Source organism: Chironomus tepperi, unplaced genomic scaffold (genome assembly GCF_022539635.2).
Source record: "Chironomus tepperi strain 1889 unplaced genomic scaffold, CSIRO-AGI_Ctep_v1 contig_335, whole genome shotgun sequence".
Classification (NCBI taxonomy): domain Eukaryota; kingdom Metazoa; phylum Arthropoda; class Insecta; order Diptera; family Chironomidae; genus Chironomus; species Chironomus tepperi.
Window position 1 is genome coordinate 770010 of NW_027226457.1, and position 25944 is coordinate 795953.

Here is a 25944-nt window from a genome sequence, read left to right on the forward strand (position 1 = left end):
CAATAGAATAAATGATCATATGTTAAAAATGAATATTTAAACAAGAGGGCATCTAGGGTCCCTCTAGGGCAGTGGTAGTTACTTTAGATACTCTAGGAACAGTGATACCTCGGAACACAGTTGAGACCACACTCCTCTATGGTAAAAAGATCAATCAGCTAGACAAATGGGCATCCTCACATCTTACCATCTACATATCGTGGTCGCGGTGCCCCACAGAAGGAATGAAACAAAAGAACAGAATGACAGACACGGCAACACATCATTTAAGAACGTCTCCAAGTTAAAGAACGACGAAAAATTTACTTAACAAGAGTTTGTTGACCTTGAAAAATGTTTTGTCGATTGTCGTATTTGTAGGACATTTTCTGCATGTAATTGTCAGACGGCGCTGAGAATTGTCGTATAATAATAATAAATTATTACCATATATACATAATTTTAGCCGTTCATAGCAGTTGCTTAATTTGCAACTTGAATGAATTTTAAAATACACATTTCTGTGTAATGTAATGCACAAAGTACACAATGTGCGATATTAAAATGGTTACACTTTACAAAATGATCTAGCGACGGTTATGCGGGTATAGTAAATTTTTAAAGTTTATGTGCAAATATTCCCATTTTATAGGTTAATAATATTACCTTCGTATATTATATTAAATATGCAAATTCACGCCTTTCACTATATAAATCATTAATTTTGTGTTACTATACTATCGCATGTTAAAATCTATGCAGTAATTAATGTACATAATGTGGATGCATATAGAAACTTTTAATACTTAATTGATATGTTCATGCATATGTGTGTGCGGTAATAATTTATCTTTCACATGATTTGTAAACAAAAAAATATATCGAAATGACTAATTATGAAAAATTGTGAACACGAGGAAATTTTTCTGTTGCCATAATTAATTTGTATCAATTTGTATCAACTTGATAAGCTTGAATATTTTATATTTTTTTCAGCTGAACATGGGAAAGCGTGAAATATTTTTTAAATGATATGTGTGCTTATTGTGGGAACAATGATTGATATATTTTGAATATTGATCTCATTTGAGGCTGAATTGTGTGAAGGATAGTCAGTAGATTAGGTAAAGCAGTTCAAATATTGTAGATATTAAGAGGAAGTTCAGAGATGAGGTGGAAAATGACTTTACAATTGTAGGGTGTCTAAAACTGGACGAACTATAAGTTAGAGCCTAAAACACAGGAAACGAAGGTCTGCAATTCTCGGTCGAACTCTATAAAATTGTAATCTTGTCCCAAAATATGTAAATGTTTACTACTAACTTACATGATATCCAAAATCAAACAATATCACATTATAAATCCCAAAGAACCACAAAATTAAAATCAATAACATAAATTAACCTACAAACAGTCGTAATCTCCCTCGCATAGATTCACACACAATCAAACAATATCCGCATATTAAAATGTAAAGCAAATAATAATGACAAATTTATTGAAATAATTAATGCACAAATAATGCAAATAACAATGGGAAAATTAATAAATTTTTTTAAGTAAAATCAGATAAATTTTGTTCTACCCTCGTTGTGCAGCACTGCCAATAAACATTAATTCTTGTCACAACATTGTTCCAAGCACGCCTCGAAAAACAAATAAAAAGTTTATCATCATAATTGAATTTGGTGTTAAAATATAAATTTAGTAAATTAAAACTGTACAAATAGAAAATTATCGAGCTTTAGGCAGCAGTTATGCTATGGATGGGAAAAAGGGTTTTTTAATTTGAATATTTTAGATGTGCGAATAAATGGAAATAAATGTCTGCCTCACTTAACAGTAACCGTTGGCATCAGCAAAATTCAATCTTATACCTTCAACCTTTACATCATCATTTGCGCGGAGCCACGAATTCAATTTTAAAATTCATCAGAACAAAATAATATAAATTTTTCCCCGTCTCTGGCATTTAAAATATAATTTTTTTTTCGGTGCTATGCTCCTTCATGAGCAACATGTTGCATTAATTTATGCAGAAAATATATATAATGAAAAATCAGCGATGGATGTTGAAGAGGTTGGTGCTCGTAGCTATGGTGTAGTAATTAGCAAATTTATAATTATAGAGTGAAATATTGAAAATCGATTGCTGAACGCTATGTGCTTCTTTCATTTAAGCTGGTATTGCAAATTTTAGATGATTTGTGGCTGAATTCAATTTTGGCTCGAATTGGATTTTTAAACGAATTTTGTAGGGACAGTTTGACTAGATTCGATTCGACACCCCTCATTGAAGAGGTCAAACCCACATTGACCTGATTCTCAGAATGTATCTTAAATTTAACATTCAATCATTCAAACCAAATGCTATCAAAAACATGAGAAATTCCATCAGCTTGTAATTTATTAGTCATGCAGTAACGCCAACATTTTGGGGTAGTTTGTATAATAATTAATAAGGAATTATTTATATATTGCAAATATTTTTCCAGCATTCCCCAAAGAATTAATTAGTATGTGCGACATTACGCAATACCAAAAATGTTATAAATGTAAATATTTCATCAGCAACAAACATAATTGATGGATTATTATGAGAATCGTGATACATATTCAAAGCTTATGCTAAAATTTCCATAGCAATCATGTGCTGAATGTTGTTGAATAACAAAACTAAAATCAATGTTATAAAGTAATAATTAATTCATTAGCTTTCATTACAGACAAGTACCTTATTGTGTTATTTAACATAATATGTATGTTAAAGTGCTTAATATTCAGCATTTAATGTAGTCTACTAATTTCGTAATAAACTGTCTTCTGCAATTCTTCTTACTGTCATATCTCATAAACTTTCAAGTAGGGACATTTGGAAGCTAAGTAACGTTTATGACTAAAGATTTGCGGTCACTTCCTAACTGGCTAGATATCTCTGGGGATTTGGTACTATTCAAGACAAACTTTTGTCCCGTTTTTCTAGTCGTTTTCCAATTATTGCCTATTTTACCATCACTTCTCTCCCAAACAATCCCACAATGGCAAAAAGTCTTCTGCAAAATCATACAAATTGATATTTTTCAACTTTATTTGTATTTTGTAGAAATAAATTTTAAATGTCATTACATAATATAACACATTAAAAGAAGAGAAGAAGATGCCTAGAGTCTCAAAGCAAAAATTGATGCTTTGTTATTCGTTTTGAGTGGTTTTATCTTCTCTTTGTTGCCTCTTGGCTGAATTGATGATGATTTTTTTTCTGCATTAAACGCAATTTACTTGATGATGAAGATGGTAAATGAGGTGGATTGGGTGTTTTCTTGGAGATTAGTGAGAATTAGGAGGTTTTGACCGTTGACTGATTCGGACTTACCATCCTACTCCTACCTACCCTTCTTAACGTGGTAAGTAATCGGACCCTTAAAAGTCTGTAATCTTGAAGAACAAAGCTTACAGATCTAATAATTCCAAGAATCTCAAAAATGCGCTTCCACATCTCACTCCTAAGTCTCCATCAATACTTCTCCATTCTGCACACACGTAACAATGAAATTACAATAATAATAGAAACATTCACTAATGGAAATAATCGAAAAGATTTCCAAGTAAATTGCGAAGTAGTTCTGCCCTCTTTTATGTCTTGTTGTTCTGAGAATCACTTTAAGAATACGGAATGAATTGAGAATAAACTTCACAACATTAAGTAAATTCCAATTGCAATGTTTAATGAAGACGGAAATTGATGATTAATTTAAAATAATAAGAACTTTGTTCCGAAATTTCCTCTAAAAAGAGAGTCGAGAGACCAATCTGAGGCTATGGAAAGGAAAGCAAGTGGAGATTAATGAACTTTTCTTAGCTTGAAGTTGGCATTGGGGTCATTTGGACTTTCTGTTTCAGCTAGAATTGGAAATTAAGAGCTCTTTGAGTATGAGTCGATGTCTGGAATCATTAGAGGGATTTGTAGATTTATTAAGGGCTGTGGATAGCCCAATGCATATACCATTTAATATGCCGATGCCCATGTTAGTCAAAACATCTCGTTTAACGTTACACACCCTCTAATTGACCCCTCAAAACAAAATACATCCAAAAAATGAGCAAATAAGAACACCAAAAAAATTATTTTTAAGTCATTTGTTTGATTTATTGGAAGTTAATGTCAGTATATACCAAAAAGCATATATACACATAGAACAAGGAAGACTTGCCATATTTTCATGCTGTTGACGCATGTAATGAAGCAATTATTCCAATTATTCTTCTCGAGATGTTGAACGCGTGACCGGCTTTTTTTCGTACAATATTTATTCGACTGCTGTTATGCGAAAGAAAAGGGCGAGAATGAAGAAGGAAGAATGAAAATAAAAAAAATAAGAAATCGCATATATTAATTTTATACAGCATAAAGAAATAACATTTGTTCTATTATTCTGACCTTTATTTTTGACTCGGGTAGGAACATATCGGTATTTATATCCGAAGGGGGTTATTCTGACCCAAAAATTATCTAGATATCCAGACGTATGAATATTAAGTATGTGTGAGAACTTTTTTTTGTATTTATAAATTCGTCCATAAATTCTTGTTACTTGAATTGTCAACTTTATGGACATTTGGTGTACAACATGGGAACTTAGGAATTTTTTGATTAATTTTCCCACAGTGACTGGACTTTAAAAACTCATCGGTCCGTAAAATTGAAGAATTTTGTAATTCTTAAAAGGTTTTTTGTTTGTTGCTTGAATTTTTAGAACATTTTTAAGGGGATTAACTTTTTTATTAGAATTTTGTGTAAATTTTATATAAATTGAAAGTGTTGAATGCTCTGGAGTGCATGAGTCCAATTCCAAATATTCTCTTAAATTCCCATTCAATTCCACTTCAAACTATCGATATAAAATCAATAACCAAAGTGTAATCTACCCGTGAAAAAAGTATATCGAGAATAAATTTCATCAATTTATGGCTCATATATCATGTGGTTGAGGTCGCGGTTAAGGTAAAGGTTAAAAAAATGTATCACATCAGATTTCATTTCTTTCGGTTTTGTGCAAAATATTTTGAACAGTTAATGTTATGATGATGATCATGTGACTTGAATGCCTCTTCTGCCTTGGGGGAGGAGATAATTGTTTCGATACAAAAGCAGGCTAATTACATTTATGATCATGTTGATAAATTCGGCAAAGTTCATGACTTTAAGGTCAGGTCAATCAATGCCGAAAAAGCATATTCTCATTTATGATATACATAAAGATTTCTTTTCCGGGAAGTTCAAAAATTATGGCAATAAGTAGGGCAGTTGGATCATTGCATTTGCAATTTTTATGCTGCATCAGTTATATCCATTAGCCAATTTTTATATCTTTTTATTTTTCGAGAACTCCTTAGTCATTTTTACCTTTAAAAGGAACGAATGAAACGAGCATCGAGGAACTGAATATTTAATGGACTTTTTTTTTTCTTCTCGTCGAGAATATATGAAGGCAATTTTTAAGATGCAAAAAAAAACAGGAAGAAGAAAAATGCTAGAAGCAAAAAAAATTCTTTTTGTGAAATTTTTTCCTTGAACTTTCGTCATCGTATAATTTTTTTATATTCTAAAAAACAACAGAAATGAGGATATAACAATTTCCCATGACAATTTAAAGTCATATAAAAAGAAATTTCAAACAATGACTCATGAATTAGCATAAAAATTTTAAATAAATTTAAAAATTCACTCAAGTCATCAAAAATTATAACTCATAAAAATTCATAATTCTCAACTTCACCACTGGGCATATGTTCCTCTTCCTGCATATGATGAAAGAAAAGTGATAGTTTCCATTCATATTGTGACTTTTTTTATCACTAAATGGGGTTATTTGGATGTAACGTAATGCTGAATGCTTATTATTATCATATGCTTCATATCTTCTGCCTACATCTACTACAGCTAGAATGAAGAATGTTACGTGATATCCAGATGATTCCTTTCTTGCCAGATATCCATAACATACAAAATGCTTAAGCATCATTATTAACTTTTATGAACTTTCTTGAAAAGCTCGTTCTTTTTTCCCTTGCTTAGGCTGACCATCTGATCAATTTTGAATGAGACATCCTTGCTTATCGAATGACTTTCCAAGTCATCAACAATAATTTGTCAGAACTCAACATCTCATGATTCCTGATAAATATTCGATAGTCACCCTGCTCTTACTTCTTGTGAAAGATGAACATGCATATGTACATGACGAAGAGGAAGGGAATTTCAATTTTAATAAGATTCATTTATTTGCATTTCCTCTTATAGTCATTCCTTCCTATGAATACATAAATACATAAGAAATACTTAATATAAAAATGAAAGAAATAAGAAATGAATGAAGCAGAAAGTTTGATTGATTTTGAACTTTTTGGTGGATATTGGCGCTGTTTAAAAGGAAAAGAGTATACAGTGAGGTTTTTGAGAGGTCAGTAATGCTCATTAAATTTAATTAAGCTGTTTAGGGACTGTAAAGACCAATTTTGAACAAAATCTTCAACTGAGATAACTAAATTCCTAGTTTACTTCTAACAAGTCAGGTCTGCATCTGCAAAGTTCCTTATCAAATCAAATCCAGGCCACCGACAAACTGCACGAACATCTTCAATTCTTAACTCAATATAAAACTTCTCGAAAAAGGAAGAAAAGTTCAAGTATGCTTTTTGAAGAAGTTTTATTAAACTTCTTCGTTATTTTATTTCTACTATTAAAAAATGTATAAAACCCATAAGCAGGCAGGATTATATGGCGGAATCATAATATTTTTGGATAGTTTATGGATGAGTATTACTCATATTATGTGTGCATAAAAAAAATCCACTTTATTTGTTATGAATATTCTCGGATATAGCACACACCATATGCATATTCAGCAAGGGCAAAAAAGCACTAAAATGGAATAAAATAAAATAAAGAGCTTTGTCGTAAATATTCATGAAAGTATTATATCGTAACACACCACTTAATGTGTTTCAATTTTTTATAACAAGCATGAAGCTAATCACTTTTAATGAATGCATTGTGAGGAATGGAAAATAGTTTCTGGATATTTTATTAATTTTTTGAGTAGTTGGAATACATATAAGTCAAGTATTAATAAAAAAATTTGAAGTCGTTAACGTATACCATAATATATTTAAGGGAAGAAGGGGGCTAGACAGGAGGAAGACTAGACAATGAGAGACTAGACATATAATGTAATAAAAATGCAGCTAAAACTCAGCTGCATTATTATATCCACTAATGATTTGCATCAGACATTTACCACCCCAAACTGACCCACATCCATCACTCAACTCCCTTAAAAATATCGCACCTTAACATTCCATTTCATGAGCAAAATAAAAGCAGAATAATAATTCGCATTACAACAATTGAAATTAAGCACGTATGGCATATTTTAACCTTGTATCTATTCTTTTTTACTCATTCATTTCAGATAGACAAGAAAACTCTTTTTCGTGAGTGACAATCGACGACTGACTAAAGAAAACGAAGCAGACAAGCAAGAAGACAGTCTGATGTTATTGTTAACAGAAATATTTCATCGTTAGTCATAATTCACAATTGTTGGCAATAAAATATAGCATATTTGTGAGTTAAAAAGCAATTAGTATTGCATGAATCGCTAGCGTCTTCCTTTATGTGAAAAAGTAACGAAATCAACATCAAAAAAATAATTCATGAATAAGCATAAAAGATGGAGCAGAATTCATCAAGTGTTTGTGTAGCGACAATTCATAAAGATGATCAAAAGTCAACGAAACTGCTGGATGATGCAATGCCACTTTATGCTACCATTATACCTGCGAATACACGAAAGGCTAGGTGAGTCTTGTGAACTTTGGTTTAACTCAATAGTGGTGTAGTGAGGGGTTTGGTGATTTTAGGAATGTAAGAGCAAGTCATGCCTACAGACACAATTGTCAAGCAACCTACAACCCCTAAGTCATAACCCCTAACTACATCACTGCTACTTAAATCTGTTAAGCGCATTTTTTTACTGATGAACAATGGACGATTTTAACAAGTCTTTGTCTGCAAAGTCTATTTATCAATCTCATCTGTCATTTTTAATAACAACCACAAGACACGATTATTATTCCTTCATGTTGTTATGATTGTTGTCTTTAACAACATTTTTATTTCTATCTTAAATGGAATCTAATAAAAAAGATGTTGTTTGATCGTTTAAGAGAATTAAACGGAAGAAGATGATTTAGGAGATTTTAACAGTGATGTGCCAATTTGTAGTGGAATCTACGAACATTTTTGGATTGCTTTGCATGATATTCAGTTTGACTTAATGCTGGTTTTGAATCTTGGAATTATTTAAATGTTTTAGATGATTAATCTACTTATTTTCTTGAATTTCACGTAACTACTTCCCTGCATCTCATCTTCATTAAATTGAATCTCAAAATAATTGCATCATTTAAGCTTCCAAATGATTTTAAACTTTATTGTTCAGCTATTAATCTCTTTGTTCGCAAATTGTTTTCCATTTCAAAAAGCTCGATGAAGCAAACATGTTTAACTATGTTTTTAGTGCATCTTTATTGACTTTTTATAGCATAAAAATTACGAAAAATTAAAACAAATCGATGGCCTTGAGATTTTTTTGTTTTATGGCTCTTTTTGTTATTTCAAATAGTTGCAAATTGAAATTGAAATTGAACATTTTTGGACAAAAGAGATTAAACGATTTGAAAACATTTCCTGAATGACATAAATGCTGAGGGTTAAAAAATGTCACAAATGTTATTTTTTTATGGCGATTGAGTGGCCATCAATTTTGTTCATTGATTTTCTTTTTAATGGATTTTGAAATTTTTGTCGTCTGCGATGGATTTAAAATAAGTCATAAAATTCGTTAGGGATATGATTTGGAAAGCCAGAAGTCAAGGGTGCTTAAGGTCAATCTTTCTCCTTTGATCCCTCATCTTCAATTTGCTAGGGTTTTTCTAATTTTCTTGCCCTATATAGTGTCCATGCTCAAGTTACTAAGCACTAACATCTTTAAAAATATTAAATCTCTATTAAAACCAATCATCAAAGTCATAAACAGCATGTGTGAATCTACAGATTTCTAAACAATTAAACACAAAATAACTCATTTAGCAAACTGGAAATCCAACAATCATCATCAAGCTATTATTTCATCTTAAAACAATGAAGATTTTAAATTGAAAACGAACATTGCAAAACAACGAGAAGTCTTCCTATAATTAAATTCAAATTTACAATTGACATTGAAATAATCTCTTTAAGTTGATCGTCAAATATTTAAAAGAAGCCTAATCTTCCATTAAGATCATCAAAATATTTCATATATTAACTTAATAATAATGCTTTTAAATCTTTGTTAGATGTTCCTTTGTGAGAATTTTTGTCAGATTTATGCAAAGTGTTCAGCAATTAATTAGTAGAGTTCTAATTAAAGTTCCTGCTGTGAGTTGGACATTCAAATAACTTAGAAGTTCTGACATGAGAATTATTCATTATTAAAGCACTAACCAAGCCTATTTACTTCATACCCCAATCATAAATCTGACAAAAGCTTCCTCAAGGACATGAACAACAAAGTCTTTGTATAGCTTACATAACAAACTACTAGTCTCGTCATCTTAATTAAAACAAGTAAGATTTTGTGTACTTGATAATGAGACAAGCAGAGATTTATGAACAATGGAAGAAATTATCTTAAATCATAACAAAATTCATTCATACATACAAAAATGGAAAGTAAAGGAAGACAAAAAAGTTAATTTTACTAGAAACTGCATAAACATCTTCATCATCATCAAAAGAATAACATGAAAATGAATATTTAAACAAACAGAAGAGATTAATGGATTGTCGTTGAGTTCACAATGTTACAGATTTTCTTTATGCTCGACACTCTAATATTGTTTATTTTATCAAACTTTAACAAACTGGAAAGAAAACATGAAACAAAATTTTTAAAATCGTAACATTTTGAGGATGGAACGACAATGTAAGCAACTCGTGCAACATTTTGAATGAAACATTGTTACAGACTATTCTCCATATTGATATGTTTCCTTTTATGGATTGCATGCGATGGATAAGTTGGGATGATTTCATGTTCTGAGGATGGTTTAAGCGATAGCTCCTTATGGGTGTGATGTAACTAACGGTATGGATGGTCATGTATGTCTATAGTCTAGGTAAGTATGGCTCGGTGTATACAATTTGTAAGACAGCCAAATTTCTAAGCTCTGTTCCCAAAAGAACCGACTTGACTCTTGCCCTAGACCAGATTCCGGTCGTGTCTCCTCCATATGCTTTCTGAAAGTCATCCATGAGAACGAAATTCAGAGCAGTAAATTGATTTATTCAAATCACTTCAACTTAACACATACTATACTAGCTCACGTTCCTTCACATCTTCATATCCCTCAGTGTTTTAATCCAATTTCGACAGTTCCTTTCAAATCGTACCCAAAGTGCAATGTCAATCCTTCAAACTTTCAATAATCCAGCTTAAAAGCTCATAACTAGATAAAAACTTTCTAGAACATTGAATAAAACTGAAACTTCATTCAATTACACGAGAAAAACGAGAGGAAGAATGATGGAAATAAAAAAAATCCCTTCATTTCATCCACATTGAGAGAACGAACAGCAGCGCAGAGAAATCTGAAAGAAAAAAAATTGCAATAAAAATGAGCAGTAAATGATGGTCATAAATATTTGAAATTTAAGTCATAAAGAAGAATAAAATGAAATAAATTTTTTGTCCTTCCTTGGATATGTCATTCATTTTCCCAACAGCTTCCATTTGACATGCCATTATCTATTGGTTGGATAATGAAATGAGGGAGAAAAAAAAATACTGTCCTTTCCTAATGTCCCCAGCATCATATTAATATTATTTTTATCGAAAAAAATTTTTATTGCCGCTGTTGCTGTCGTGTCTTGTTTACCGATGGGAGATTATGCGTGTAGAAGAAAATGAGACTTGAGTTTAAGTTGGTACAAAAAATTGGAATTGATTGCTGCTGTGTACGCAGTTTTTTCGAGGATCATCAGACTAAACCAGTGGTGGGCAACTTGTACGGTTTCAATAGAGGTTGCCCAGCACTGCCCCATACCTATAATTTGACCCGCATTGCCTCACAAATATACTGTTAAAAATATCCACAAGAATTGCCACTAACTGACTTTCCGAAGATTATCCCTCTCATATCACCATAATTCCTTACACAATTTTAAGGTTTATTTACAACAGATAAAGCATTTAAGCCAACAAAATACGAAAAAATGCTCAAAATGTTAATCGCCTTAAGGCTGCAATCCACCGCGTATTTCAGCTTACCAGAAAAATGTTTTACGAAAGAATATGAAGATATTTATAGCACTTCATGAAGCTTCAATTACTCACTTTCTTGCTATTTCCTCCCCCGTTCATTGTATCCACCTCCCAAACAATTTTTATTTAAAAAAAGCTAATTATACCACAGGAAGTAAATCTCTATTGAGACTTAATTTATGGCATTTTCGAAGCGAATTGAAAAATTTTAATTTTAAGAAGAATATCGTAGAATGGGAAAAGAAGATAGAACAATGAGAATTGAGAATTATTGAGTAACAAAAGCTTCTTTCAGGCATTCATGAATGTGATACAATTTTTTCCGTGGAAATCTTTACAAATCCATTTTCTCAAAAAAAAATCGCACTCGAAATTGAAGATTTAAAGAAGCTATTTAAAAAGTGAGAAGGAATAATAAATTGTTGTCTAATTCATGCTGCACAATACGCAGACATTTCATAATAATTAAATTTCTTTTCTTTGCCAATCTTTTTTGTTGAGTTTTGCGCTAAATTTTTTCGATTTTCATATTTTAAAGTGGCATTCAAGAGTTCTATTGCAAAAAACTAATAATATGGATATAGCTTTAAATTCGAAACAATGGAAATGAAACGAAAAAAAAGATTAACTTTTTCACCTTCGAAATAATAATAAAAGTTTGAACTTTATATGAATTCGCTAATGTAATTGAGTTTCGATTTCAATTGTTTATGAGGTTTTTTGTGAATGTGAGAGGAATGCGAAGAAGAAAATGAAAATATGAAAAAAGTTTCTCTTGAACTTGGGAATTGATTTTATAGTTATGTGTATGGAATGAGGGGTACTCCCAAGTATGCATGATGATTTACGGTGACAGATTTGAGATAATACTTAGGTTATCTTTCATTATCTCGAAATCTTCAGATTCTATTAAGATGCTTAATAAGCAGGGTTCATCTAAAAGTGCAGACATGAGTCTTGATCCAATCAGAGCTCAAAATCTAATGAGTTGACTTCGAGCTCAGGGTCGATCAAGCTCTGCGTATCTTAAATGCAGAACATACAAACCAGCAGCTCTTGGCCAAACCCCATTAATAAGAAACTTTTCAAAGATGTTCTGACAACACCTCAAAAGCAGAATAAATGACTTCCTTCAATACAATTTAATCATTCCTAGAATATCTATTAACATCATCTCTTTTAGAAAATCTTAATAGGATTTTTACGAAATAAATATTTCATTATTCAGTTTACTGTACACTAATGTCAAGAACAGTTTAAGTAGAAAAACATTTCTAGGAATAATTAGAATAAAATACTAAAATTAATTGAAATGGGTCTGTGGTACTTTTTAGAAGATTTTAAATACCCTTTTGACATCACAACAATGTGTCTTGAAAATACACAGAAAGAACAATTCTCAAAGGATTTAAGGCTGTGGACATGAACTTTCCTTTTGGGGTTTGTGTGTGGAAATGACTTGAAGTTTTTAGTAATTTTTAATAAATGTAGTAAAGACCGAATTTTTTAGATCAAACATCCTCAATCGATATTCAAACAAAACTCTAAACTGTCTAGACTCGAGAAGAAAACATCCAATATTTATCCACAAAACCCATTTTGTAAAAATGTTCGGATATTCTTGAAGCAAATTAAAAGGCTTGAATTATTTAAAAGCTTTTCAAACTTTTTTTAGCAAGAATTAAATCGTTAGCATTTCCATTCAATAGGCACCGAGAAATTTCTTGTTAATTATTCTTCTACTTTTTCTTCAAAGTTGTTTTACAATTACGCAATCTGAATTGAAATGAAATAATAAAGTTAATTAATTTATTTCACGTTGAAATATCAATAAAAATAGTTTACAGATACGCGTTGTTCATATGTGCGAAACGGAATGTAACAATTCCATGTTGTGCTACTTGAATGGGAAAATTTATTCGATATATGAAAAATTGTGAGAAAATAAATGAGATTTATGTGTTTTATTAGTGTTATGTGTGCTTTATGGTTTTCTTTTGAGGTTAAACACCTTTCAAGTGTTGGTTTTCTGCATAAATTTTGGCTTCTTTTCTACTTTGGTGGCCGTACAGATCGATTGTGATCCAAGGGGTCATTTAGACGTCCCCTGAAAGTGGCCCTATCGCTGGCTTCCGCTTGCCTATTTTCAATACCTTAACAGTCAAAAAGCATGCTGTCAAGAGCTTACTCTACTTAAATATACTAGTTAAGCATACTCCCGAGCGTGCTTATAGCTTACTCTACTCTTATGAACATGCTTTTGACAATGTCTCTGTCAGCATCTTTCTTCCATAGCTCTTGCATCATAATTTCATTCAAGTTTGAAATTTAATTGAAAAATATTAATTAAAATCTTATCAAAAAGCTAAACTCATGAATCGCAAATCGAACCTTAATATAAAATCTCTCAATCACTCCACCCCCACGACCAAAACAGACCAATATTTATAGATGAGTCATGAACCAATTTCACATACTTTTTATGGCCATACTTATTGCTTGTTCTTTTCTCATTCAATTTCGATTTAAACAGAATTTATAATTCCACATTCATTCGTTCTTTCTCTTTTTTTGCTGTTTTTTTTTCTCTGCCATTTCTTCAATTATCTTTTAGAACTGTTAATTTATTAATTTAATCACATTTCGATTGTGTGTAGTTTTGCTGTAGATATTAAAGAACTCCAGACATAAAAAAGTTCACTGACATTGCTTTGGCGTCATTTTTTCTAATGTATAAAATTGTTGGATGATAATAACCTCTGTGTTGTAAGTTTAGCGAACAAATTGTTATGAGAACAAGTCGATGAGAACTTGGCAAACGAAATGTGACAATGATGATAGTTGTGCAAGCTTTGTAACGCTGGTGTTGGGAATGGAAATGTCATGACAAAGTAGCTTGTTTAATATTCAAACTGTGATTTATGTGTTGAGTTGTTCAAAAGGATTTTTGTGAGACATTTTGATGAGTTTTATGGTGTAAATGATAAGTTTTATGGATGTTTAAGCACTTTTTGACACGTTTTGGAATATTTTGTGGCAATTTAATAGCAAAGACAATAGATTCATATAGCATGCATTAATAGATCCGCTACACCCTAAAAATTTCAAACAAAAGTAAAGGAAGTACATGAAATAATTTTAATAAAATAATCATATAAATGTTTTCACATAATTGAAACTTTCTCGACAATAAAACATGTGTGATAAAATATTTTCAAAGATACTTTCTCATAGGACTTCTGTTTAACCGCAAAATACCATCATCATCATCACCACACATTCCCTCTAAACTTCAACTTTCACTAGATTGAGAGATTCAATCGTTAAAAACATATAAAAATGTTCAATTCTATGGATTTCCTTCCATTTATTTCAATTGTTGTTGAGTAGCACTTTTGAGGTGGATAATGTGGGCAGTCTGACTGAGTGATTGGGTTTGTTAAGTAGTTGGTTGAGTTACTTACTGTTTTAAAATGTTTGAGGATTTATGGTCTAAAAATTAGAAATTTTTGCAGCATATCCTCCTCAAAAATGCGCTTCATGTACTCCTCCCAAAACCAACTTTACATCAAAATCATTCATGTTAGTTACATTATTACAATGCTCAAGTATTGCTGAATGTAAGTAAAAAAAGTTCAAACAACAATCTTCAAATTGCAGAATACAAAAAGACCTGGCCTTTGAATGGCGAGCGCGAGAAGAGAATGAAAAAAAAGCAATAATTATTTTTCAAAGAATGAAGCATGAAGAAAAAGAGAGAAAAAAATCCATTAATAAATCACACCTTTGAGCACAGGTGAATTCACGCTTCAAAAGACTCATTCACAGAGAGATGAGGCAAAAAAAGGCATAAAAAAGAAGAAGAAATAATAAAAGGTGTTGAAAAGTCATTCAATGGATAGGAACAGAGAAAGAGGATGAAATAAAAACTTTGGCAACTTGTTGTAGATTGTATGTGCATTGATATAAATCTTTTAATTGAGATCAGTATTGAAATGTGAAAAGATTTGAAGAACTTTTGGAATTCTGAATAGTTTGGGAAAAGTATGAAAACTAACAAATCTTTCGTGATCTGTGAGAGGTAGTTGGTGATGATTTTATGGAAGCTGGTACGTAATAAGTGAACAGCTTCAAAGTAAATCAACATTTTTCACCAATCAAATCTCAAAACCAATTTACATCCAAACGGATGCATTGCAAGTCTTCAATACACTTTAGAGGATTCTCATATTTTCCATTCCCCAGCCATCAGAGAGCACACTGGCATTTCTTATGTCTTAATGAACTTCTGTAATAAAATGAGTAGCAAGCAAAAAAAATCATTCAGAGAACTTCCAAATGACAAAGTTTTCCAATTTACATGATTGCTATTCTCCTTTTTTTTTGCTGGATACAATAAAATTGTATGAGAAACTCAATTGTGTTGAGGAACGTGGAAAAAAGAATCCATTTTAACTTTAAAGAATACCGCAAAATTAAACTTAATGTTATAGATTGGGTAATGTGATGTGAAAAATGGCTTTAAAGTTGAATAAAGTCATTGAATGGATATGATTTGCATTTTTCAGATATTTCGATGGTATTGCGTGAAATGTCAGTAGTATCAAGGGAAGTCAGTGGTGGATTGAAGCACGGACTATTCTTCTGAGCATTCCTTGTGCGTTCTTTCTACACCACTGTCATCTGACATTTTCTTGATTTATTTGCAATACAATCTGAACAAAAAAAGTTCCCACACATGACAACAGCACGACAATCGTTTAAATTTTATTGATATAACATCATTCTCAAAAGCATCTGTCATGTTACTGTCAATAAACCACGAAATTGTCAACATTCTTCTTGTTCGAAAAAATCTCATTTTACTCAAACACCAAAAAATTCGTCTTAATTGACTTGTTTTCCTATTCCACATATATTCACTAAACAAACTTTCGATCTCCAACTGAGTGGATTGTAAACTATTTAAGAGGTTTCCAGCAAACTTCACAGACAAAGTTCAAGCTTCTTTGATGAGATCATACAAAATAATCTTTAGTCTTGTTTGTTCGTCTCAAGGACTCTGAAAAGACAATCAATCTTATGGCAATGTACTTTGTGTAACTAATTCTCTTACGATACGCAGTGTCATCATTGTCAACAAATTTTCACATTGTTGATTATCGACTTTGAGGAGATGAAAATTGTCTTGTTGAGAAAACATGTATGGACAAATACAAGGATTGGAATTGAATGCATGAGAATATGTAGCAAAAAAGTGAGACTGCACTTTTTAAAAGGATATGCAAAATGGTTTGGTTCCATTTGTTTTCTGTCCACTGGTGCTTTTTTCCACTGGTTACTCACCAAATGTAAGTGGGCAACCATCATAATCTCCCCATCCTCCAACTAATCCCGAAAAATTCGTTACAAAACGAACTTTTAACGAATTTTCTACATCACTAATTCTAATCTCCTTTCAACATTCAATTCTGTCTAGAAAAAAGTAGACTTCGAAGCAAAACATAATAATCTATTAAATATTAAAAATTCACTTGCTAATGAATCTCTCACTGCCTAAGCATGAAGTAATAATAATATTAAAGCGAAGAGAAACAGATTTTGTTTCACTTTGATGTTGTGTTCAAAGAAGAAAGTGGTAGGAAAGTTCTTGGAATGTGTATTGATGGGGTTATAAGACGCATTAAAGTGTTAAAATTCAACATAAAGCCAAAGAGTCAAAAGAAGCTATGAACTGCTAATTTGAGCGATATAAATTAGTCGATGGAATGCATAATGAATCCATGCACAATTTATATGACCTCGAGTAGCTTCCAGATGACTGACAATCGGAACTTTAAATCATCTGAGCAACCATTCAGTTACTAAATGTTCTGCTAAAAAATCCAAAATTGCATGAAACTTCAAAACATCTAAAGAAGAAGACAATACCTCCCTTAATGTCTGACCACACAAAAAACCCGCAAAAAAGACGCTAAAAGCGAGAAATGGTGTTATGAAAAATTGCACCGGATGAGCACAATTTGTTTCAGAACCTTATTTCTTATATTATAATCCAATTATTCTTTTCGTTCATGTGCATCACTCCAGAATATAAAGATACAAGAACAATTTCTTTCATTGAGAAAAAACTATGAAATGAATTTAAATTTATTGTAATAGCGTGATTTCTTTCCAATTATATCCCCCCTCTCATTTCTCTTCCTCCTCATCTAATTGAATGATTCAATCGTTGATTTATGCTTTGCGGTTATTCGGTTATGATGTGAAAAGATTTTGAGAAGGGGGAGGGGTGATAGGGTAATCTGGATGAGGGTTCAACGCTGAACTCGTCCACTTTACATGACAGTGGATTTGGAACCCTCCTAGAAATAAGTCTAATATGAGACTTGGTTGCAGATCATAGAGCAATATAGCAAAAATAATATAAAATGGACATCATTTACGAACAAACCCCTTTAAACAATATATTTAACTACAATAATAATATGAGAATTTCATCGTTCCAGAAACAAAATAAGAGGAAATAAAAAAGCAACAACAACGAAATGTTGCATGCAAAATGCAATTCGACAATAAAAAAGAAAGAAAAATTTCCTAACGCATTTAACAATGAAGCAATTCAAAGCGATCAAATTTTATTGATTGGACAGATGATGCCATAACGTATTAAAAATTGATTTTTTTGCCACCCACAAACACACAAAAAAGACCTTCAGGAAATCAGCATTTTGCTTTTGTAGATGTACACAAAAACCGATTATCCTATTATAACAAAGTCACTCATTCTTCTCTAAATCTCCTCCTCCTTCTTTCTCCTTCCGCTTTTATTTTTTCTGCCAAAAACTTCTCTGTTGACCTTGCTCTGGATAAAATGTTTTAGTCGATTTTATGTGAATATATTTTTGTTTTTTTGAAATGGAAAAAGGTTTTATCTTCTGTTTGCTGCTTCTTCAATTCTTCTTGATTCACTTTTTGTTTCTCATCATTTACATGATATAGATGGAATATATACATTTTAGATATGCGGGTTTTCTCAAAGCGTATGTAGGTGTGCAGGTTTTGTTGGACTTTAAGGCTATTAATATCGAAATTGTTGGAAAATCAATCCATGCACATGACAAACGACTCAAAACTAATTTTCAGAATCAAACGTTCTATTTGTAAATTGCAAATAGTGTGTCGCATTGGTCAATATAGTCAGAACATGCTTATACACCCTTCAAAAGCAAATACAGTTCAATAGAACATTTTGGACGAGAATCAGAAAATGTTCTCTAACAGACATCAGTAAATCGATTTATTTGCTACATTTTGGATATGATATACTGTTTGTCCATCAGGGATGTATCTTGGAAATATGGGAATATGATGGTAAGGATGAGGTTGGTAGAGTCTGCTTATCTGCAATGAGATCTCACTATGAGACTTCCTTTGTCCAGTACCTCAGGGATCTTTGCATAAAGCTACATGTTCTGAGTTCAGTTTTGAGTTCTTTTGCTTAATATTGAGCTCATCAACCAAAAGCTATACCCTTCTACTTTTTCCTTATTTCAGACAATAATGCATTTGGTACAGAATAAGAAGAATTATCATATCCATGTTTTAAATAAAAGTGAGCACAAAATTCAATGTTTGTTGTTAGACAAGCAAGCAACAGAAGTTTTCTCAGTTCTTTTTTCCTCCTTCTTAAATCGATTCTTAAATAAGTGGAATGAATATTTTATCGGATCATATAAAAAGCATATCTTTATAGTTTGATGTTCAAAAGTTATATAAAAACAAAATTTATAAATTCATATTTCAATCATATTTATTCATATCTACGTCAATAATGTTGCAGCATGATGCCAATAACATTTTTTTTTTGCCTCCTTCTGCCATTATTCCTCAATTGTACATATATTATTGAAATTGGAAGATTTATAAGTGCAAAAAAAATACGAGGAATTAATTTTACCCACGAGAACAAAACAGCGTCGTGGGTGGAAATTTGCTAAGAGGAAATCAAGCAAAACAAGCATAAAAGCTGGTGATTGTTTCCACTTGAAATTTATGATCCATTGTTTTAATGCATTCAATTGCAATAAAAAATAGACAGGGAGAAGGTAGGAAGAAATAAGAGAAAGAGAAAAGAGCAAAAAGTAAGTAAAATTGAATATAAAAAGTTTGTGCAGCTTAATGCGATTTTGTTAGTAAATTTTATGCTTTTTAACTGCAATTTTATGATTTTGTTGATGATTTTTTGTATGGAATGAAAACATTTAGTGAGGTTGGTATCAAGATACATCACCTCAAGTCACCGCCCTCTTCCGTAATACGCACCTATCATTTATGTACCCAAGTATTAATTTCTCATGAACATCAATTGTGAGTCTTTAAAGACTCAAACCGAATCCTTAAATTCAGGCCTAATACATATGATTTTATGTCTGACTTTCAAATAACTTAATTAAATCATACTAAAAAGGCCTAACAACCTCATCATCACGTCAAAATAAATGCGCTAAAAATCACTAGGTGTTATGCATGCACATATAAACTATAAAAAATTCTTTACGATCATTATATGTTAAATGTATGAGAGCTTTCAAAAAAATATAAGTTTACCATTAAGGCTATAAAATAAAGTATCGTTTTCGCCCCGAAATACATAAGAGTATTGATTAATGATCATCCGGATGTCTGTAAATTGCGATTATCTCGCACTTCATTCATCAAGTCGAACGATGATGAAGAAAATATAAATCGAAATGGCTAAATAAACAGCATAGATTCGCCATCGGCTTTCAAATCATATCTATATGTGCTTGCGCTTTAAATCTAATTGGTCACAATAGACGCACGAGTCTATTGCCCAGAGTGAAAATATAAAAAAAAATTGTGTCTTAAAACACTTTTGAATGCCCCGGTAATGTAAAAAGATTTCATTCATAATGATATTTCGCTTTTATTCTTTTTGATTAATGCGAAAACAATTTTCTTTCTTTTATTTACAACGAGAGTAAGCACAGAAAAATATGAAAATAATAATGAACAGAAAAGAGAGGAAAAAAGGCATTAAAATTTTTATGATTTTCTCAAAATAAATATTAAAAAGTTTTTTTTTTCTTTAGGGAACAAAACATAGCTTTCTTTGCCTTTTTATAAAGAATTCTTTTATTTTTATTCATCTATAAATTGATGATGCTCATTGTTGGTGCTTTTACTAGCTGTCTGATGGTTTCATTGCTATTTGTATTAATTATGAAAAGTTTTATGTCGATTGAAACTTTTTTTTGCATTTATTGTGTAAAGTAGGGGTTTATTCCAAGGAATGAGGAGGCAATGGAGTCAATCACCTTCAGCAATTCAAGTAAATTGAGATTCAAGACTGCGCTAGGGCGATTCGCTGCTAATAATTGTTTAATGAGTGAGGGTGCGCCAGACCTCTGCACTCAAGAGACCTACTGTTTAATATTGAATAATAACCACTCATTTGATGACATTACTGCAAGCAGTGTCGAAAAAAAACCATTCCGCCAATGACGTATTTCGACTCACTGGGTAGCTGTCATCATGGGTTCCAGAAAGGACATTGAACATGATAGTATACTTATATATTGAACAGATGCATATATTTTGTGCTAATTTCCAACCTATTAAAGAGCTTTTATTACTACAAAAAAGAATCAAATTCCAAATTTGGAATTAAAAACTATGTGATTAAAAGGAATGCGCTATAAACCCCAAAAAGTCATAAATCTTCACCACTTAACTTCTGTGAAACATTAAGAGACATAAATTCATGAATGATGAGACATGAGAAAATAAAATGATTTCTAATTTAATCTCAAAAACAAAGTTCTGCTAACAACCAAAAAAAGTTGTTATTTTATGGAAATTGTGGGGACCGTTAAGGAACGATTACGTCAAGACTGTGCTTTATTGACTTACAGAAAATAAAAATTATTTTCGTAGAAACATTAAAACTTTTTATTTTTCTCATCACTACAAGAAAGTATAAAAATCCGAAAGGAGATGAGATGAAAGAAGAAAATTATGACAAGGAAAGTAGCAAAGCTAACAAAAACAGCATCTGGCACTAAAATATTGCTAATCTCCATTCTACATGTCATGTTTATAAATTTTTAAAGTGGTTCCCGTCGACATTAATGTGTTTCACCTTACAGTCAGCTGATTGTCTTGTTATATTTTATTTTATTCACATCTCTCTATAACATCACATTTATTTTATAGCCACGAAGCAAAAAAATAAAGAATTTGCTGTGTCGAAGAAAAAATTTAATATTTAGAAACTTTAGTAAATGGACCATCATCTGTGACCATCTCGCAGTTTAAACATAGTCTTGATCATAAATTTTAAGGAGAATGAGGTGAAAATGGTTGAATTTATGGGATGTGTTGAGGATAATGCGCATATTTTGATGCTGGTTTAATGATCAAGTTGAATTAATGAGGATACAAGAATGGGAATCGACTAGGTCAACACTTTCGACTGTAGCCCAACTTATACACAAAGATTAATGCCCAAATACTCTAATCTAATGACAAAAATTAAATCAAATACAGCACTTAAAACACTCAAGAGATCACCCAAATCGAGCACAAATGTAGGACACATAAAGCATCAAAAAGCAATTTACCTTCAAAATTTCAACAAATGAAAATATTTTCAGATCTTAATTAATTCCTCATGATGTCTCTAGGAAACGTTTCATCATTAATTTCTCTTAATTGCTATTATTAAATAAGAAGTTAGAATTCATCAGTGCGTTAGTGACATTTTTAAAAAATAATTGATAATTTGTCCCTTGATTCCCATTCAACCTTAATTTTTTGAGGCATAAAATCAACACGGAACAATAATTTTTCATCAAAAGACACTTAATTTTTTGATATGAATGAAAAATGATTCAATTAACCTTTGAATGACATTTTAGAGAAATAAAGGTAAACATAAAGTACTTGTTCAGGATCCCCTTGTCCGGTACAAACAGCCCACATCAATAGAGAAGTGAAGAGGAAAACAAATTATCGACAAATGCGGGTGGAGATTTAGATTTTATTGACTGTGGGTTGTTGGTACCTTTTCCCTTGTGAGGAGGTCGATCAGAATTTATTGTCGTGAATTTTGGGTTGAGTTCCTATTTTGACAATAAAAGTAATTAAATTCTAAAGTTGGAAATTCTGAATTTTACCCAAAAATTTTACAAAGGGGTCAAAAGGTCACCAAACTTTAAAAATATCAAGGTACATAAGAAATTTCAATAAAAACCCCAAAAACACCATCTCATAAATTTCATTAAAAAATCCCTTCCAGGGCAGACACGGACGAACACAAAAATCGTGCGATAAAAGGAGGTCAATTGAATGCATATTTATCAATAGAAATACCTCAATCGGATATTCCGCCCTCTCCCAAAAAAAGGTACACACTTAATTTGTAAACATCTGCTTAAAGTGCTTCATTAAAAAAAAGATGCTGCTCTTTTTTTATTATTCGAACATATTTAACCATCAACAAAATAAAAATAAATAAAACATGACAGTAAGCTAACAAGAAGCAGCCACAAAAAATATTTCATCGTTTATTTTCAATGAAGAAAGGAGAGACAGTGCGAAATTCTTCAATGTTCACTTGATGCCGCACCTATCGATATTTTATTTGTGTGTCTTTTTGGGGTCTTTTGGATGTGACGTCCATTAATAAGTATGATTTTGAGCCACCTAGTCTCTAACTTTTCACCAAATGTCGGTCTTGGTCTCAGTCTCGGTCTTCATTTTAGTCTTGGTCTGGGCTTAAGACTTGGTCACAATCTCTTACTCTCATACGCTCTTAATACCAGTAATGCTAAAACAGGAAGACTGATTCAGACTATACTTGCAAGTCCTCTACGTCATACCCGAACGACCCTTTTTCTTACATTCTCTCTTGACTCTTTTTCCTGGTGTGAAGATGCGAAACGAAAAAAGAGAAATGTGCATAAAAAAAAGCTTGAAGAAATCAGACAAACGACTTCAAATATCATTAGCATAATGCTGATCATTTTGTTTCTCCGTTTTTTGTTGCTTCTTTTCTTCTTGTTGGCCTTTTGTGCATGGCGCTATCATGAGCTGTTTGATATTTTGACTGTCTATTTATTAAAGGAAATGAGGATAGTTATCGAAATTGTGTCAATTTGTTGTGAATTTTATGCTTGTTTGTGGAACTTTGTAGATTTTTTAGTGGATGAAATATTGGAGAATATTATGTGGATTTTAGGAGGCTAGTGATGAATTTGAGAAATAGTAAGGACAGACTTTTCAATTTTTTCCAAATTAGTGACTTAAAAGTCAATAAAATATGCGAATTAAATGTTTAATATTGCCTAAAATTCAAATATAAAAATTCAGCATTTTATTAGATATTCGAGGACCTCCAGCTACAAACTCATCAAATATCCACAGTGCTTTGATCATCAACTTTCAAGTGCTCGCTTTTATCATATTTCCATACACTTGACATCAAAAAAAAATAATTTTATTCATTCTCATTTGTTCTGTCCCTTTTTGTCAGCAACATTTTATTTTTGGCAAATGCAACAATCTCTCTCTTATTACATGGCGGCGCTTTGTTATTTTCTCGATCAACACAGACATTATTGCTGTTATTTATCATCGGCTGAATTGTAATTTTTCAAATTACAACGGTAATTTAATAAATGGGAGAAGGTTGAGTGCTGCAAATTTGTTGCAAAATGTGATTAAAATCATATTTATTGGAAAGGAGAAAATAAAATTTAAGGTTGTGCGTAAATTATATCTGATGTACAGGAACTAAGCAGGCATGCATAATTGACGTCAATTCTCCACAGTCCCCAAACCAGTTCTTTTTTTCCATTTACTCATCAAAAATGCGTCAATCAATTGCAATTCTGATTTCAAACGATAAAGTTTTGTGTGACATTAAAAAGACCCTCTTCAATGTATCAATTCTGAAAATGTTTTAATTAATTTTTAATTACTTTCTCATTTCAATTGTACTATAGTGATACTTCCAACTTTCAATTAAAAACAAATCGAAATAAAATAAAAAAAAAATTAATTGAAATCATTGGATATGGATTGTAATTGCATAATAAAATTGAATTTAATCGTAATCAGGTTGAAACTTTTTCCTTTCTAGTTCGTAATTTGATTTCAATTTCTATGTTATGAAGCTAAGGTGAATGAAAAGATCAGGTGGAAATTGTTGCAAAACTTTTTGTTCTAAATATAAAAGTTTCTCTCTTTTTTTATTGATGATGGCATGTCCTAAAGTTGAATGGTATGTCGAAGAGAAGTGATGATGTGAAATTTGTTTATTTCGGAAGCACGACATGGATGACTTAGGCTTATTCAATTTTCTAAGTGGTTTCTTCATTATTAAAATTAACTTTAAGTTTGCCAAATTCGACCAAACTATTAAGTCGTAGAGGCAATAGCTTAGATATAAGGATTTCAAGTCATGCTGTATCTAGCTGACATTTCTACGTCATATGCCTTCCGAAGTTTAATAACCTCAAAACTAACAATAATTCAGACATCAAGATTTCATCAAAACCATCAAGTTCAAAATCATAAACCAGAAAAGATCCAAAAAATCCGTTAAAAATCTCTCAAAATTAAAATTCAGACACCTCAACAAGTACCCATTGTAACATTTTAATTATCAAACATGCAGCACACACACAAAAAAGAAGTAAATTCATGTTAATCATAATGTATTAATTAGCCCATCAAACGCATGCTTCAGTTGATAAAAATCCAAACCTACATACACATACAAACACGTACGCAATAATGGCAATCACTTCACTTAATTTAATCACACACAATAATTTATCTCATCTACATGCACTTATCGAGTTTATTAATTTTAATTAAAGTGAGGAGCGTAAATAAAAGAAGATAAAAGAAATAACTCATTAATACTCGAAACGCTTATATTTATGACTTAAAGTTTCCAATTACTCGAATGGAATATGAGTTGATCGTATATCGTTTGTATTCATATTGAATTACCAACGAGTTACTGCCGTATTACCCTTAACATCTATCGCTCTATCTCACTTACTCTCGCCACGCACAAATAATTATCTTCGTTATGTAAGCTCGAAACGTGAAAAGATTTTCAGATTAAATTAAAGTTTTTCTTTGCTCGTCTTGCCTTCTTGCTCTGCTCTTTTTTATATTTTGTTCATTTCATTTTCGACGCTGTTATGCTCGCAGGGCTTCTGCACCACACACAAACACAAAATACATAATTCCTTTTCTGAATATTATCTTCTTTTGATTTATTGAAATAAGAAATGCGGATCTTTAAAGGTTGTTAAATTGTCAGTTTGACTGGATTAGATAGATACTGTTAGGTAGATATTAACGTAGAGCTCTAAACTGACTGCGATTTTGAATGGTCTTGACTTCTTACAATTTCTAATCAATTGTGAATTGTTAGTCTATAAGCTCCAAACTCTTCAACAGCCCTAATATCGTTCTTATTTCCAATAAAGTCCAATCTCATCCAATCAATCGTTCACATCCCCAAAATCCATCATCCCAGAATCAATCACCA

General features: G+C 31.5%; 1 protein-coding gene across 2 annotated transcripts in view; it reads left to right on the plus strand.

Moving 5' to 3' along the window:
* LOC139093333 (interaptin-like) overlaps positions 1–25944 on the plus strand; it is a 63975-nt gene that overhangs the window by 22897 nt on the left and 15134 nt on the right. Inside the window, exon 2 of one of the 2 annotated variants that reach the window (XM_070644016.1) lies at positions 7452–7840. In XM_070644016.1, the coding sequence (XP_070500117.1) occupies positions 7713–7840 (128 nt within the window). In that variant the 5' untranslated portion in view covers positions 7452–7712. The remainder of the gene's footprint in view (positions 1–7451; positions 7841–25944) is intronic. The other variant, XM_070644017.1, reaches the window with a different exon arrangement.